Source organism: Panulirus ornatus, chromosome 8 (assembly GCF_036320965.1).
Source record: "Panulirus ornatus isolate Po-2019 chromosome 8, ASM3632096v1, whole genome shotgun sequence".
Lineage (NCBI taxonomy): Eukaryota > Metazoa > Arthropoda > Malacostraca > Decapoda > Palinuridae > Panulirus > Panulirus ornatus.
Window position 1 is genome coordinate 5,021,912 of NC_092231.1, and position 18,548 is coordinate 5,040,459.

The 18,548-nt window shown below is 42.7% G+C and overlaps 1 protein-coding gene across 7 annotated transcripts in view; it reads left to right on the forward strand.

Moving 5' to 3' along the window:
- LOC139749763 (dorsal-ventral patterning protein Sog-like) overlaps window positions 1-18,548 on the forward strand; it is a 486,011-nt gene that overhangs the window by 446,534 nt on the left and 20,929 nt on the right. For 5 of the 7 annotated variants that reach the window (XM_071663985.1, XM_071663986.1, XM_071663988.1 and 2 more), the window contains 3 exons: window positions 12,314-12,572; window positions 14,029-14,368; window positions 14,672-15,719. In XM_071663985.1, coding sequence (XP_071520086.1) covers window positions 12,314-12,572; window positions 14,029-14,368; window positions 14,672-15,719 — 1,647 coding nt within the window. Of the gene's footprint in view, window positions 1-7,707; window positions 9,018-9,057; window positions 9,803-12,313; window positions 12,573-14,028; window positions 14,369-14,671; window positions 15,720-18,548 lie in introns of those variants that run through there. The other 2 variants (XM_071663990.1, XM_071663991.1) reach the window with 2 other exon arrangements.

Here is an 18,548-nt window from a genome sequence, read left to right on the forward strand (position 1 = left end):
TGCAAGTGGCTCCAAAGGAGTTGCTATGTCTTATAACGTTTCTGTGTGTGTGTGTGTGTGTGTGTGTGTATTTTATTTTCTCGAAAACATCATTTTCGGTATAGATGTATTTAACGAAAGATTGTCTTCTTTCATCTGTGTTCATACAATTGCTGTTGCTTATTCTAGTATATTTCCCTATTTTACGTACTTTATTTAAGTAGAAATTTTTAAGATATGTGTTGTAGCGTATTAGATCAGTTATTTTTTTTATGTTTTTTATATAATTCTCCATATGGACTCCTTTATTTAATCCTCAAACTTTTACTCTTTGTGTTGTATGCACTCTCCATTTCTTTTAGTGTTATGTGTATACTATTTGTTTTATATTTTTTTTTTTACTTTTTTCCATAAAGTATTAATGTAAACACTCTGGTGAGAGTTTTTAAAACGTAATTCCTCTCATGTCACGTTCTTGCGCGGGAGGCCAGGCAGGAAACAAGAGTGAGATGCTGTAGTAGACACGGGACCATACGTGCCCTGAGGCCTCCCTCTCCTCACCTTGGTGGACGCACACTGCCTTCCTGCCAGTCCCCCCCGGCACCGTTCCCCTACATATCGCCTTTTTCGCCGCCCGTTTCGCCCATTATTCGAAACCGCCCTGGTTGATGGTCACTCTTCCTTTTGCATGTGAAGCCAATTTTTATGGGTTTTTCGTACTTGTTTGTTCTATTCTTTATGCATTATTCCTTTCCACCATGGCAAGTGTCCATATACATTAGATACCCAATCATGACGTATATCAGACATATGTCAAATTGATACCTCGCCCCTTTTCCCTCAAATGGACGGACATCCAGTGCATGGTATATCGTATACCACGTTGACACTTCCACCACTTTTGGTGTTCACTACTTACCTTCTTGCCATGCATACCGCCTGTTAAACGTCCACAGAAGACGGGAATAAACGACGCGAATTGAGCATGTTGGTTTGATTCTTAAAGTGTATCTGTGATTACTATTTGTACGTTTACACTCGTCTATGTGTGTGTGTGTGTGTGTGTGTGGACGGGGAGAGAAAGTGTGGTGATGCCGTGGTTGTGAGATGTGTCATCCCTTCACCTGAACCCTCCTTCCCTCGATCCCCTTGCTCCTCCCTTCACCTAACCCTTCCCTCCCTCCCTCCCTCCCTTCTCATGTTTCTCCCTCCCCTCCATCCGTCCCTCCTTTTCCTCTTGACCTGCGTCCCCCCCCCCTCCCGACCTTCGCCTTCCCTATTTCTCCTCCCTTCACTTGCCCCTCCCTCCCCTACAGTCTCTGCGCCCGTCCCTCCACCCACCTACCTCATCACCCCATGTGCTTCCTTCACCTGCCCCTTCTTTCCTCCCCTCCGTTCACATGGGTAGCGGACTGGAGAAGTATTCGTCTAGCTTCACGTGATGCGCGGGGCACCACAAGGCCCAGTCCTGGGATCTATAGTGTTTAGTATAAGTATCTCCAGTAAGCCTGTAATTCAACCTCTTTCTTTTTTTTTTCGTTTCAGATTTGAGCCTTCTCCTCTGGATATTACGCTGCATTGTTTGTATAGGGTGCTTTTGCCTTGACACTTTCCTGTATAATTTCCGTGGCAGTGTATTCTCTGCAGACTGCTGTGTGCTTCTTACCTGTTTTTATGTGTGGATTTTTTTGTGCCGGAGGGAATGGTATGGGTAGGGAGGAGCCTTCTGCTCTACTATCCTGTCTCAATCTTTAGTGGTGGGTGGGGAGGAGCCTTCTGCTCTACTATCCTGTCTCAATCTTTAGTGGTGGGTGGGGAGGAGCCTTCTGCTGTACTATCCTATCTCCATCTATAGTGGTGGGTGGGAAGGAGCCTTTTGCTTTACTATCCTGTCTCCATGTATAGTGGTAGGTTGGGAGGAGCCTTCTGCTTTATTAAAGTGTCTCCATCTATAGTGATAGGTGAGGAGGAGCCTTCTGCTTTACTATCCTGTCTCCATCTATAGTGGTGGGTGGGGAGGAGCCTTCTGCTATACTATCCTGTCTCCATCTATAGTGGTAGGTGAGGAGGAGCCTTCTGCTTTACTATCCTGTCTCCGTCTGTAGTGGTGGGTGGGGAGGAGCCTTCTGCTTTACTATCCTGCCCTTATCTATGGTGGTGGGTGGGTGAGGAGCCAGCCTTCTGCTGTACTATCCTGTCTCTGTAGCCTAGGTTGGTTTACTATCCTGTTTCTGTCTTTATACAGCTAAGTAACCCAACGTTCTGTTGCTGTCCTGTAGCAGATAACCTCGTCATGGACCATCAGGTCTTCTGCCGTCTGTCCTTGTTGTCTACTCCCTTTATCTGTCCCTCCCTTCAGTTGTCCCTTCCTTCCCTTCACCTGCATCCTCAACAGCCCTTCCTTCGGTCTTTTCCCAGTACTTACCTCCTTAATTTCCTCCCCCCCCCCCACTCTCTCTCTCTCTCTCTCTCTCTCTCTCTCTCTCTCTCTCTCTCTCTCTCTCTCTCTCTCTCCACAACCCACGAGCCAAGAACCTGGTGACGCGGCAGGCGGGCGGGCGGGCGTGACCCCTTCTGGCCGAGGTCGTGCGGACGGGCTGTGGGGGGGTGTAGGGTCGAGGGGGTGAGCCCTCAGCCAAATACGGAGGTCAAAAGATCGCTACACAGGAATGTTCAGTACATGTTTTGTGTGTGTCTGTGTGTGTGTGTGTTTGTGTGATGGCTTGGAATGTGAAAAGTTGTTGGCTAGGGAATTTTTTAATTTTATCACAAAGATTTTAATTGCTACGTTAATGGTTTTTATGGGTTCTTTATTTTTATGAAAATTGATTTCGAGTTTGGACGTTCGCAGCCGTGAACGTGTGAAGATATTCACTGTCTGTCCCCATCATCGTGAATGGGTAGTTCTCAATTTATCTTATATTACTCATCGACTGTTTACATAGCAGGATTGAAACAATATAACTTATGAACTCTCAGTAGGGGAGAGAGAATACTCCCCCCCCCCCCCCCCACGCATTCCCCGTGTGTCGTAGAAGGCGACTAAAGGGGACGGGAGCAGGGGGGGCTAGAAACCCTCCCCTTCTTGTATTTTAAATTTCTAAAAGGGGAAACAGAAGAAGGAGTCACGCGGGGAGTGCTCATCCTCCTCGAAGGCTCAGACTGGGGGTGTCTAAATGTGTGTGGATGTAACCAAGGTGAGAAAAAAGGAGAGATAGGTAGTATGTTTGAGGAAACGAACCTGGATGTTTTGGCTCTGATTGAAACGAAGCTCAAGGGTAAAGGGGAAGAGTGGTTTGGAAATGTTTTGGGAGTAAAGTCAGGGGTTGGTGAGAGGACAAGAGCAAAGGAAGGAGTAGCACTACTCCTGAAACAGAAGTTGTGGGAGGATGGGATAGAGTGTAAGAAAATAGACTCTAGATTGATATGGGTAAAACTGAAAGTGGATTGAGAGAGATGGGTGATTATTGGTGCCTATGCACCTGGGCATGAGAAGAAAGATCATGAGAGGCAAGTGTTTTGGGAGCAGCTGAGTGAGTGTGTTAGCAGTTTTAATGCACGAGACCGAGTCATAGTGATGGATGATTTGAATGCAAAGGTGAGTAATGTGGCAGTGAGGGAATGATTGGTGTACATGGGGTGTTCAGTGTTGTAACTGGAAGTGATGAAGAGCTTGTAGATTTGTGTGCTGAAAAAGGACTGGTGATTGGGAATACCTGGTTTAAAAAGAGAGATATACATAAGTATACGTATGTAAGTAGGAGAGATGGCCAGAGAGCGTTATTGGATTACTTGTTAATTGATAGGCGCGTGAAAGAGAGACTTTTGGATGTTAATGTGCAGAGGGCTGCAACTAGAGGGATGTCTGATCATTATCTTGTGGAGGCGAAGGTGAAGATTTGTACATGTTTTTAGAAAAGAGGAGAGAATATTGGGGTGAAGAGAGTGGTAAGAGTAAGTGAGCTTGGGAAGGAGACTTGTGTGAGGAAGTACCAGGAGAAACTGAGTGCAGAATGGAAAAAGGTGAGAGCAAAGGACGTGTGCGAAGTGAGAGGGTCAGGGAGAATGATTTGGTAAACAGAGAAGAGATAGTGAAAGCTTTGAGGAAGATGAAAGCCGGCAAGGCGGCGGGTTTGGATGGTATGACAGTGGAATTTATTAAAAAAGGGGGTGACTGTGTTGTTGACTGGTTGATGAGGATAGTCAGTGTATGTACGACTCATGGTGAGGTGCCTGAGGATTGGCGGAATGCATGCATAGTGCCATTGCACAAAGGCATAGGGGATAAAGGTGAGTGTAAATTATATGGGAGGGTATTGATTGAGAGGGTGAAGGCATGTACCGAGCATCAGATTGGGGAAGAGCAGTGTGGTTTCACTAGTGGTAGAGGATGTGTGGATCAGGTGTTTGCTTTGAGGAATGTGTGTGAGAAATATTTAGAAAAACAAATGGATTTGTATGTAGCATTTATGGATCTGGAGAAGGCATATGATAGAGTTGATAGAGATGCTCTGTGGAAGGTATTAAGAATATATGGTGTGGGAGGCAAGTTGTTAGAAGCAGTGAAAAGTTTTTATCGAGGATGTAAGGCATGTGTACGTGTAGGAAGAGAGGAAAGTGATTGGTTCTCAGTGAATGTCGGTTTGCGGCAGGTGTGCGTGATGTCTCCATGGTTGTTTAATTTGTTTATGGATGGGGTTGTTAGGGAGGTAAATGCGAGTTTTGGAGAGAGGAGCAAGTATGTTGTGGATGAGAGGGCTTGGGAAGTGAGTCAGTTGTTGTTCGCTGATGATACAGCGCTGGTGGCTGATTCGTGTGAGAAACTGCAGAAGCTGGTGACTGAGTTTGGTAAAGTGTGTGGAAGAAGAAAGTTAAGAGTAAATGTGAATAAGAGCAAGGTTATTAGGTACAGTAGGGTTGAGGGTCAAGTCAATTGGGAGGTGAGTTTGAATGGAGAAAAACTGGAGGAAGTGAAGTGTTTTAGATATCTGGGAGTGGATCTGGCAGCGGATGGAAACATGGAAGCGGAAGTGGATCATAGGGTGGGGGAGGGGGCGAAAATTCTGGGAGCCTTGAAGAATGTGTGGAAGTCGAGAACATTATCTCGGAAAGCAAAAATGGGTATGTTTGAAGGAATAGTGGTTCCAACAATGTTGTATGGTTGCGAGGCGTGGGCTATGGATAGAGTTGTGCGCAGGAGGATGGATGTGCTGGAAATGAGATGTTTGAGGACAATGTGTGGTGTGAGGTGGTTTGATCGAGTAAGTAACGTAAGGGTAAGAGAGATGTGTGGAAATAAAAAGAGCGTGGTTGAGAGAGCAGAAGAGGGTGTTTTGAAATGGTTTGGTCACATGGAGAGAATGAGTGAGGAAAGATTGACCAAGAGGATATATGTGTCGGAGGTGGAGGGAACGAGGAGAAGAGGGAGACCAAATTGGAGGTGGAAAGATGGAGTGAAAAAGATTTTGTGTGATCGGGACCTGAACATGCAGGAGGGTGAAAGGAGGGCAAGGAATAGAGTGAATTGGAGCGATGTGGTATACCGGGGTTGACGTGCTGTCAGTGGATTGAATCAAGGCATGTGAAGCGTCTGGGGTAAACCATGGAAAGCTGTGTAGGTATGTATATTTGCGTGTGTGGACGTATGTATATACATGTGTATGGGGGTGGGTTGGGCCATTTCTTTCGTCTGTTTCCTTGCGCTACCTCGCAAACGCGGGAGACAGCGGCAAAAAAAAAAAAAAAAAAAAAAAAAAAAATATATATATATATATATATATATATATATATATATATATATATATATATATATATATATATATTCGCTTATTAAGGGTTAGTGAAGGGGCGATGGTGTGTACCAGGTATTTAACATGGAGGTCGTAAGACAAAACTTGATTGGGGAGTTGTAACCAATCAGCATCACTCTCTCAACCCCTCTACCTACCATTAGCCAATCAAAAGAGAGTATTTCTCAGCTTGAGTGGCCCTTCTGTAAGGCATCTAGTCAGTAACAGCCTTTTCGCCTCCCCCCCCCCCCCCCACCTTCGTTATTAGTCAATGAAAATGGCGTTTCAGGCCAGCCTTTAAGTACTGGCGAGAACGCAGCCAATCATCAACACCGTTTCGGGCCCCAGCCAGTCAGGAAGGGTGTGTTCAATCATTCTTTCAAGCCATCTACACTACAGCCTATCAGACCATCGGTAACACCCCCTTGGCTCCTCTAAAGGCTACCGGGCAATCAAATTGGTGTCTTAGTCAGGTTTGGAGACCTTGTTGCGGCAAGGCTCCATGAACAAAGGTTAAACATTGAATGGCAAATAAATTAGTAGCGGAAATAGAATCCGCTAGAAAAGTTAACCTGCTTAGTGGTGGAAATCGAATCCGCTAGAAAGGCTAACATTAGCCGGCAAATGTGGTTGCATGTTTCCCTTCATACACACCATATATATATATCTTCTCACCGAAATTCAATATTAGTTAGAGAATGTTGGGGGTACTGAGTGTGTGGGGATTGGATCGATCTCTTTGCCGACTCTTGCGAAGACTCAGGGTGTGGCAAGACCTAGGGTTAGATAAGACAGGGTGAGGCAAGACCTAGGGTTGGGTAAGACATAGGGTGAGGCAAGACCTAGGGTTAGGTAAGACATAGGTTGAGGCAAGACCTAGGGTTGGGTAAGACATAGGGTGAGGCAAGACCTAGAGTTGGGTAAGACAGGGTAAGGCAAGACCTAGGGTTAGGTAAGACATAGGGTAAGGCAAGACTTAGAGTTAGGTAAGGCAAGACCTAGGGTTAGGTAAGGCAAGACCTAGGGTTAAATAAGACATAGGGTAAGGCAAGACCTAGAGTTGGTTAAGGCAAGACCTAGGGTTAGGTAAGACATGGGGTAAGGCAAGACCTAGGGTTAGGTAAGACATGGGGTAAGGCAAGACCTAGGATTAGGTAAGACATGGGGTAAGGCCAGACCTAGGGTTAGGTAAGACACAGGGTGACGCAAGACCCGCGACGAGGCAAGATTCGGAGTTTCTCCCTCCTCATTTCAACCAGTGTATAGGGACTTGTTGAAAAGCACTTTTGTGGTGAGTTTCGACCGGTTTAAAGAAAGTGGAGGCAAAGACATAATTTATGGTAACCCTTAACCTCTAAAAATGGTTAAGAGAATATGTTTTTAGGGTATGGGGAAAGACGCCGACCATGGCAGATGTCTTAAACACAAAAGAATAGATAAAAATGGCCAAATGATAGGCTGGATGTACACATGTTTGCAGGACTTGTGAAGAAATATTTCTGTGTCAGATTTCTTAAGCCCTAGCAGATATATAGGCAGGTAATGGGGGAAAAAAGGTTTTCAATGACCTTTGACCCTTATTGACTAAGAGTGACTCATGGCAGAGTTTTCTCCTTATATTGGGCATGTGGTAAGGTACAGTGTGCCCCGTCTCTCCATTGAGATGTTAAGGAACAGTAACCCGAAATTGATTGTGTAATTGTTTGATCTTTGACCCCGTAAGATCCATCAACAAAAGACCAAGATAAAGAAAAGGAGTTTGGCCATATTGAGCCAACTAAGTTTCAAGTCATTCACTCCAAGACGAGGAATCTCTCTCTCTCTCTCTCTCTCTCTCTCTCTCTCTCTCTCTCTCTCTCTCTCTCTCTCTCTCTCTCTCTCTCTCTCTCTCTCTCTCTCTCTCTTTCTTCTGGGGAGGGGGGGAGAAGACGTTGACGACCTAAAAGCAGCAAAGTGTTATGTCATCCTCTGGCAGATCAAGTTGATGCGCAGTTGTACTGGCGAGAGTTCATCAGCCAGTCAGCAAATAAGGCCAATGTAAAATATGAAGAAAATATAAGTAGCTGGATCTGTAGTCACATTAAGGTCTGAACTAGACATGTTTATGATGATGCAGTTATTATGTTATAAATGGTTTGTTGATTATTTGGAGGTTATAAGCCTATCAACTGCCAAGATCTTGGAGGCCGTCAGCGTCGCACTACTACGAACACAACCGAAAAAAAAATATCAGGTACTAGGGATTGAGTTTTAAGACCACAGACACTTTCATTATGCACTTGTCCTTTCTCTCTATGTGGATAACCTCAAGTTTAGCTGATTTTTTTTAATAGGCTTCAACTTTCGGTAGGGCATGGAGGTATGGTGTAGTTAAGAGAGCTCACGTTCTGAAATGGTGTGGAGAAAATGAGTGAGGAAAGGTTGACAAATAGGATATATGTTTCTGAAGTGGAGGGAACAAGGAGAAGAGGTAGGCCAAATTGGAGGTGGAAGGATGGAGTGAAAAAGATTTTGAAATCTGGGGCCTTTTTTCTCGTTTGCTCAAGCGCTACTTTACTAACGCAGAAAACGGCATTCAAAGATGAATTGAAAAGAAATAGTTATGGACAAGTAATTACTCGATGGGGTTCCATCTGACTTTTTCAGAAATGACATGCAAACTTTTATCTTGAGGAAGAGCTACAAATAATATCCAACAAACGTCTTCTTTATCTGAGGCGCAAACTTATATTAATCGCACTTGCGTAAATGCTGACTTAAAGGAACTGTTTATGAGAATAAACATAACAAGATATGTAATTTTCATCCATGAAGACCCCATAGAATTTCCAGGTTACAGAAACGTAAGGTGCATAGCATTACAGAAGATGTTACATGCAGGCGACTCTGCAACTTTCTTAGCAAACAATAGCTGATGGTCAGGTCATGATTGATGGTTGGGGAGTAATTGATGGTTGAGTGGTCACTGATGGCAGGGTAGAAATAATTGATGCAATGAATGGAGTATAGTGAAGGTGATAGAGAGGCAACGATCTGCACCTCCCTCCCACACAGGCTTGTCAGACGCTATGTAGCCAAACTTTCATCCTCATAGCTGGGAGCTGGGTTTGTGGGAGACGGGTTGTGTTTGCCTTGGGTTGATTGTTGCTGCTCGTCTACTATCACAGCTTCTCAACTTGGCAGGACTGGAACATTTTGCACATATTTATCCAGACTATTTTTTCATTGGGAAGTCTCTAATGATTCTAGGTAGAGTGTAAGACAGGTTAGGAACCTAGGCATTAACTTTTTTTTTAACACACCAATCAAGGCCATCTTGGGTACAAAGATAAACTAAGAGAAAATGAATTTAGAAATTATTCCGGTGTTTGTAAAACTGATAATCAAGGGTAGAAAGGTTTTGGAAGAGGGAAAGACCCAAGAAGGAAGAGAATTTCACAGTTTAGCTCTTCAAGGAAAAGAATCATCACTGTCAATCTTCCTGTGGCTGGTTTTACACACACCAACTTTTAAGGGGGAGCAGCCAAATGCGGGTCTTAGCCTTGAATCATGACAGGGACACTTGCAGACAATTCCTGGTAATGGACAAATTAAGACCTGTAGAATGGGAAAAGGGCACCAACATCATGACATGCAGAAAGGGATGGTTGAAGGAAAGTGATATTAGGTGGATTAGTAAGATGTAAGGTCTTTGATTCCAACATAGCAAATAAAATCCCTGTAGATATGACACAATAGCTCACAAGAAAAATAATCTTGGCACTGGTACAAATTCCCTAGCTTTTGGTAAGTCAGTTTTATGATGTTCATTATATGAGTTTTCTAGGATAGAGGGAAATGGGTGACACTTAAAAGATATTTTGTTCTAGCACTTATATTGAACAAGGTTACTGCTTCCACATTCTGAGACGTTGCACACAGCTGAAATGAGAGAGGAAATTTTTATAAGTATAAGAAGTATAAGACATACGTATAAGACATTTCAAAGATTGTCAAGATCTCTTCAGCCAAGGAAATTAGTGTTTGATATCAGTGTGAGTGAAACAGAAGTTACTGTGACTTCGAGAAGTTTTTGCATTCCAGTTATAACTGAGCAGTGAATATCTAAGAAGTCCCTAACAGGCGATTCTGAATCAGATATGAAAATTTGCAAGTGTGATATGATAAACATTATTAAAGGAAAATGGGCAGATATTTAAGTGATCTAGCTAGAAAAGTTGACTTGGAACAGAGGGGTATCCAAGTCAACTCTAGTCGCCTGAAACTCCAAGCCACATGCTGCATCGTCTTTTGACTCATTACTTAGTCTCATCTATCTCATCTCATTTTTCAGTAATTTTAAGACATTTTCATACTTTGTTGTTTATATTTCATTCATCTGTGCTGTGTTCAATTGCTTATTGTACTTAGATATGTATGTATATATAAGTGAAAGTGTCCTGTAAATGAATTGAGCATGTGTGTGTATATGGATATATATATATATATATATATATATATATATATATATATATATATATATATATATATATATATATTTCCCTGGGGATAGGGGAGAAAGAATACTTCCCACGTATTCCCTGCGTGTCGTAGAAGGCGACTAAAAGGGGAGGGAGCGGGGGGCTGGAAATCCTCCCCTCTCAATTTTTTTTAATTTTCCAAAAGAAGGAACAGAGAAGGGGGCCAGGTGAGGATATTCCCTCAATGGCCCAGTCCTCAGTTCTTAACGCTACCTCGCTAACGCGGGAAATGGCGAATAGTTTGGAAAAAAAATATATATATATATATATATATATATATATATATATATATATATATATATATATATATATATATTAATATATTAATATATATATATATATATATATTTATCCCTGGGGATAGGGGAGAAAGAATACTTCCCACGTATTCCCTGCATATCGTAGAAGGCGACTAAAAGGGAAGGGAGCAGTGGGGCTGGAAATCCTCCCCTCTCGTTTTTTTTAATTTTCCAAAAGAAGGAACAGAGAAGAGGGCCAGATGAGGATATTCCCTCAAAGGCCCAGTCCTCTGTTCTTAACGCTACCTCGCTATCGCGGGAAATGGCGAATAGTATGAAAAAAAAAAGTATAAGATTATAAGAAAGAGTATGAGAAGAGGGAGAGGAAAGGTGAGTTAAAGTCTGTAAGGTGAAATCATCAACGTAAGAGTGGGTAGGGTTAGAAGTTGAAAAGAGCTCATTCATGGAGAGAAAAAGAGAGTAGTTAACACAAAGGAAGGATGAGGGACTTCATTGTCAGTTGGGTAAGAGGAACAAGTTGTTCCATTAAAGACTGCTGTAATGGAACAGCCGGATAAAAAGCTGTGCTTGAAGGAACGAAGAGCAGAAAAACCAAAGGAAGGAAGTTTAAAAAGCAAAGACTTATGTGGCAAAGGCCCTGAATATGTTTAGGGCTACCACAAAATGCTTGCCAAAATTCCAGAGAGAGAAAAACTGTGGTGAGTCATATATGAGAGATCACCAGTAAACCTCACGTTGCATAAGCTGTATTGTTGATCAGAAAAAAGGGAGTGGAATTCTGTTTGAGAAAGTGGGAGTTAAGGATATAAGGGTCTCTTTTCACAGGGATGAGCAGCACTGAAGCATGTATCTAAGAAGGAAAGGTTTAGATTTGCAGACATGAAATAGGCACTGAATGATCATTGTTAACCCAGAGGTACTCTCCCTTAAGAGTGGAGGAGATATGCCGTCTGGGTCCTATGAACTCTCCACTTGGAGCAGGGAAAGTATTTGAAGGACTCTTGCATGAGAAAAATACAGGAGATTGCATGCTTTCAGTGGGAGGAAATGGCAATGAAAGATTAGAAGAATAATGTAAAGTTGACAATAGATTGATCAGGTCAAAATAGAGTAGGAAAAGGTGAATTGCAGATGTTATGGGAGGTGTATTTAGATAAGGAACTGAAAGACTTCCTTGCAGAAGAAGTCAGATCACTGCATATTCTTTATCCTGAAGGTGTGCTTAACTTAATGAAGAACAGCTGAGAATTGGTTCCATGCTGAAATGAAAGTGGATTGAGATGCAGGGGAAGGAAGAATTTCATGGCCTTTTACTATACTTTATTACACCTCTGCATTATAGAGGTGATATTTTACAGTCTCCCATACTTATCATGCCAACAGGAATGGATCATAGGTGTAGTAAAGACCATGCCTCTTAGGATTCCCCATGTGTAAAGTATAGATATCCCTTGTTTATGTTTCATGTTCTATGATTAGTCTTGCTTGAAAAGCCATTCCTAAAATCCCAGCTACTGTACCACACCTTATATAAGGTTACACTAATCTGCAGTACCCAGATAAATCCCAACTACTATATACCTTATGTAAACTCACACCTCCCTGCTATACACAGATAAATCCTAACTGTTGTACTACACATATAAATTCACACCTCCCAGCTGTACCCAAATGCACCCCAACCACAATACTACACCTTATATAAAGTCCTACTACCCAGCTATTCAGATTAAGTTCATCACAACTGTGATCTTATCCTTGGCAGATTTCGCAGTACTTCTGAATGGACGCACATCTCAGACCCCAATGACAACCTCCCGCGTAGCTACAGGGCGACTCTTCCTGCGCAAGAAGACACTCCACTTCTCCTTCCTGCTGGAGGATGGTGCACCCACACCTGCATCCATTCATTTCATGAGTGATACTGGTGACATCCTGGAGGAACTGGAGCCACAACCTACACCATATGAGGCCACCAACAGCAGGATTTGTGGCACTTGGACCAGAGTGCCTAAGGAGTACAGGTTAGGAAAACATTGGCTTTTCATTAGCTTTCTAGGCTTTTCCGAACCTTATGTTATTTTTTTTTTTATAATATTTCATCCCTTTTGTTTGGCAGTGACACAGCATCAAGTGGTTAGCAATGAGACTGTTTGCCAATCTTGTTATTTTTTCTGTGCTGCTTCAGTAGAAGACTACAGGATTGGCCTCTGCTTATTGATTAACCTATTGTCCATGCATCAGTCTGTGAAAAACCATTGGACAAAGTTGGCACTTCAGATTTCCTCCATAATTGGCTAAAATTTCAGAACCATATTTTCATCCAAGTAACATTGGCTGAAGAGTGACCATTTTCTTTTCTTTATTTTTATCATGTTTTTGGGGATGGGGGAATTAACAGAGTTTTCTTCCTCATGGGAGACAAAAATGTCCCACATGCTGCAACTTTTCATTAACTATAAAGTAATTCCCTGCTTATCATCATCATAAAGCATTTCAGCCTTGTGTCAAATATTTAATGAAATATGTGTTGGGTGACAGGCTGGTACAGAAAAAATAGACTAGGAATATCAGTGATGAAAAAAGGAGATAATGATTTTTAAGAATTTCTATATGAAAGGTTAAAACATTCACCTACCAACTGTAGTTGCACATGCTTTGGTGAAGTAGTCGTGTACTCCTCAGGTAATTTAAAAGCAGCATCATGTAGAATCTATAACTTTAAAACTGAGAAAGTTGTTGCGTATCCCATAACTTTTAACATTATATCAGTTTGAGTATAATTTTGTATTATTTCTTTAATCTTAGTATGGTATAAAAGTGCTTTGCAACCAGTGTGTTACAACATTATCCCTAACATGCCATGGTACATTAGCAATTAGAGAAACTGCAGTACTTTATTTGTGTTATGAAAAATGCTTATAATGTGTGTTTAGAAAGATACTCATTTCCTTCCTCTCATTGGATAATGGGTTATGAAATTAGAATACTGAGCTAACATAATTTGATTTACCGTGCCATGAGGATCAAGGAAACTCGAAAATGTGCCATGAAATATAAATGGTTGAGAAGCACTACAGTATATTGTATGTAAAGTTGTTCATCCTTTGTCATATGTGTCCACAATAAGATTACTCTAAGTAGTTTTTTTTTTTTTTGCATTACAGTAGCAGCCACAAAAAATGCTATTCAACATTTTGCAATAATAGTAGTTTGCTTTAGTTTCTTGTTAATTTTCCTCTGTTCCTTCACCAAAGCAGTAGTCCTTCCTTGGACTGCAACATTTGCATTCACCTACCAAATGCCTCTTTTTTCCTTGTTGTATCCTTAAGTATGACAGTTTCATGTCATAGTAAATAGGATACCATTCACTCATTTCTTCAAGCTCTGTAAATACTCCTTTCACTTCATTCTGATTCAGCTGAAGATCACCACCAGTTCTTCTGCATCACATATCAGTGGCTTCTTAATGTTCTGTAGGGCATTACTGCGGGATGAGAAGATGTGGGTGGCATTATACCCTCCTGAGGACTCCCATGAAGATATGATCAGTGGACAGGTAGCACGTTACGTAGGGGTCGACACTGAGGTGTTTTCCGCTCTACTGACACCCATGGCTACTGCCAACCAGACCCTCAGTGGAGGAGGCACAGCGATCATCTCTGTAGACCGCAAGACAGATTCCCTGCACGTGAGTCTCGTCTTCAATGGGATCTTCGCTCCAGGGGAAGCCCACAATGCCACACTTGTGGTAGAGCTACTGCCTGAACGTGCCCTTGACCCAGTCACAGACATGGTTGTCATCCCCAAGGTTTTCTCAGTGAGTAGGTTTTTTCATCGGTTGTTTTTGGATCAAAATCACTGGGCTGTTGGTATACAAAATTGTAGTGCATGTTACACCATAATGTAGGAGCTGTTGATTATTTATTTTTTAATCTCCACTCGCAAAGATAGTATTAGCACAGCAGGTGTTCTGTATTTTACAGATGCATGAAACAGGAATTAAATGCACACAAACAGTTGTTAGCACAAGTGATAGGAAGGTGCAAGTTATGGGACATAGACTGCTAACTGTACTCTTTATTGCTTATGATAATTTTTTTTTTGTACTTGTTTACTTAAGGACTTGAATCGAGCAGAGGTAATGACAACGTTGGGAGAAAGAAGTCTTATCCGGCTAACCCGTGGACAAGTCGCCATGAAGTTATGGAGTCAGACTGCCCCAGAGCTAGCCCTTGAGGGCATGATCACTCCAAGGGCTACCTGCAATGTTTTCTCAGCTGTCCTGAGTAAGCCAATGCCAGATCCTGAAGACGGTGAGACTTCAGAAAGAACAGAGGTTGCAATGTCTACACCTCCTCATGGTGCAGGTTGGGCTCTCCTCACCCTTTCTAATGATGGAACCTTCCAGTATCAGATGTTTGTCAAAGGAATTGAAGTTTCTACTCTCACACTGGAAACCAAACATCGTCGTCGACACCGCATTGTTGATAACTTGATACTATTCTACCAAAACAACTGGGCAAACGGTACCTATGACAGGCCTACATACCGTGACCTCGATGCTTTGCTCCGAGGGAAGCTGGAGGTAGTTGTGAGCGGTGGAGAAAATGATGAAAAACTTCGTGGTATGTTAACTCCGGTAGCAGTCACAGAAGCTCTTCGTTCTCCACAGCCTGTCTTGTTATCTTCTCCAGAGGTTCCCATGGCTGCAACAGTCTGGGTGGCAGTAGATTCAGCATGTGTCACTCATTATGATGTAATGGTTGCAGGTCAGCCCCCTGCTGGGGTTGTTGAGCCTCACTGGAACCTCATTCTTCGTGAAGAAGATGGGTCATGGGATCCACGTTTTGAGATGACAAAAATGGATCTCGAAACAAAGGTAGAGGGGTGGGAGCTCTCTGCCCATTCAACCATGCTGACTCAGTTGGCCCTTACCCGCCTAGGTGCTGGTGTCTCCTACCTAGACCTAGTGTTACTCCCTTTTGATAATAGCTCCCATCAACAGCCTGCCCTCAGTGGCCTCATCCAAGGAGTGTATGTCCCCCCAAGCTGTCTTGTTGATGCACAGCATAAAGTGACAGTAGAAGATGATGACCAGTGTTCATATGGAGGATGTCTAGACCAACCATCCCCAGGAATTCCTCCCAGCCACCGATGTATAGATGAAGGTGAGAGACTATACAGGTAGGAGTCATTAATAAAATATTTCCCATACGATACCACTTCAGCAAACTTGGCACCCAGTTCTCTGCAGCAGTATTATCCCACTCTTACCTATGCCACTTCATAACCATCCCACAGTGCCCATGCTGAAATAAGCTCAATCCTCTAACACAAATCCCTGAGCCCCAATAAACACAACACTGACTAAACATATCCACACTGCAGCGACTTGACACAAACCAAATAATTGCTCCCCAACTCAGTCTTGAACTCCACTCTACCAGACAAATAATCACTTGAAATTACACTTCCTTAACATGGATGAGTCACACTGTATCATCTGTGATTTAGACAACATTACAAACATTAGGTCAACATAATGTCAGAAGACTCTTCATGCTAGAGGTGCATCTTCCTCATTAAAACCCATATCACCTACTGCACAAAACCTACCAAGACAAACACACAGCATCACCACAGTTCTTGACCTATAACTTCGTAAGCAATGTGGGACCACTTAAAAGGGGTTTTTAGGGCAGGAGTAAGTATTTTGTATACTATACATATTTGTTTTTCATACTTGATTGCCATTCCCATGTCAGCAAGGGAGCTCCAGGAAATAGACAAAGAAAGGCACATCAGCACACACAAACACACACACACAGGGTGGAGGAGGGGGCGAAGGTCCTGGGAGCATTGGAGAATGTGTGGAAGGCGAAAACGTTCTCTCGGAGAGCAAAAATGGGTATGTTTGAAGGAATAGTGTTTCCAACAATGTTATATGGTTGCGAGGCATGGGCAATAGATAGGGTTGTGTGGAGGAGGGTGGATTTGTTGGAAATAAGATGTTTGAGGACAATATATGGTGTGAGGTGGTTTGATCGAGTAAGTAATGAAAGGGTAAGGGAGATATGTGGTTATAAAAAGAGTGTGGTTGAGAGAGCAGAAGAGGGTGTATTGAAATGGTTTGGTCACATGGAGAGAATGAGTGAGGAAACATTGACAAAGAAGATATATGTGTCAGAGGTGGAGGGAACAAGAAGTGGGAGACCAAATTGGAGGTGGAAGGATGGAGTGAAAAAGATTTTGAGCAATCAGGGCCTGAACATACAGGAGGGTGAAAGGCGTGCAAGGAATAAAGTGAATTGGAACAATATGGTATACCAGGGTCGACGTGCTGTCAATGGATTGAACCAGGGCATGTGAAGCGTCTTGGGTAAACCATGGAAAGTTTTGTGGGGTCTGGATGTGGAAAGGGAGCTGTGGTTTCGGGCATTATTGCATGACAGCTAGAGACTGAGTGTGAACGAATGGGGCCTTTGTTGTCGTTTCCTAGCGCTACCTCGCACACATGAGGGGGGAGGGGGATGTTATTCCATGTGTGGCGAGGTGGCGATGGGAATAAATAAAGGCAGACAGTGTGAGTTGTGTGCATGTGTATATATGTATGTGTCTGTGTGTGTATATATATGTGTACATTGAGATGTATGGGTATGTATATTTGTGTGTGTGGACGTGTATGTATATACATGTGTATGGGGGTGGGTTGGGCCATTTCTTTTGTCTGTTTCCTTGCGCTACCTCGCAAACGCGGGAGACAGCGACAAAGCAAAATAATATAATGATATAAAATATATATATATATATATATATATATATATATATATATATATATATATATATATATATATATATATATTGGTTCTCAGGGAATGTAGGTTTGCGGCAGGGGTGTGTGATGTCTCCATGGTTGTTTAATTTGTTTATGGATGGGGTTGTTAGGGAGGTGAATGCAAGAGTTTTGGAAAGAGGGGCAAGTATGAAGTCTGTTGGGGATGAGAGAGCTTGGGAAGTGAGTCAGTTGTTGTTCGCTGATGATACAGCACTGGTGGCTGATTCATGTGAGAAACTGCAGAAGCTGGTGACTGAGTTTGGTAAGGTGTGTGAAAGAAGAAAGTTAAGAGTAAATGTGAATAAGAGCAAGGTTATTAGGTACAGTAGGGTTGAGGGTCAAGTCAATTGGGAGGTGAGTTTGAATGGAGAAAAATTGGAGGAAGTGAAGTGTTTTAGATATCTGGGAGTGGATCTGGCAGTGGATGGAACCATGGAAGCAGAAGTGGATCATAGGGTAGGGGGAGGGGGCGAAAATTCTGGGAGCCTTGAAGAATGTGTGGAAGTCGAGAACATTATCTCGGAAAGCAAAAATGGGTATGTTTGAAGGAATAGTGGTTCCAACAATGTTGTATGGTTGCGAGGCGTGGGCTATGGATAGAGTTGTGCGCAGGAGGATGGATGTGCTGGAAATGAGATGTTTGAGGACAATGTGTGGTGTGAGGTGGTTTGATCGAGTAAGTAACGTAAGGGTAAGAGAGATGTGTGGAAATAAAAAGAGCGTGGTTGAGAGAGCAGAAGAGGGTGTTTTGAAATGGTTTGGGCACATGGAGAGAATGAGTGAGGAAACATTGACCAAGAGGATATATGTGTCAGAGGTGGAGGGAACGAGGAGAAGTGGGAGACCAAATTGGAGGTGGAAAGATGGAGTGAAAAAGATTTTGTGTGATCGGGGCCTGAACATGCAGGAGGGTGAAAGGCATGGAAGGAATAGAGTGAATTGGATCGATGTGGTATACCAGGTTTGACGTGCTGTCAGTGGATTGAATCAGGGCATGTGAAGCGTCTGGGGTAAACCATGGAAAGCTGTGTAGGTATGTATATTTGCGTGTGTGGACGTATGTATATACATGTGTATGGGGGTGGGTTGGGCCATTTCTTTCGTCTGTTTCCTTGCGCTACCTCGCAAACGCGGGAGACAGCAAAAAAAAAAAAAAAAAAAA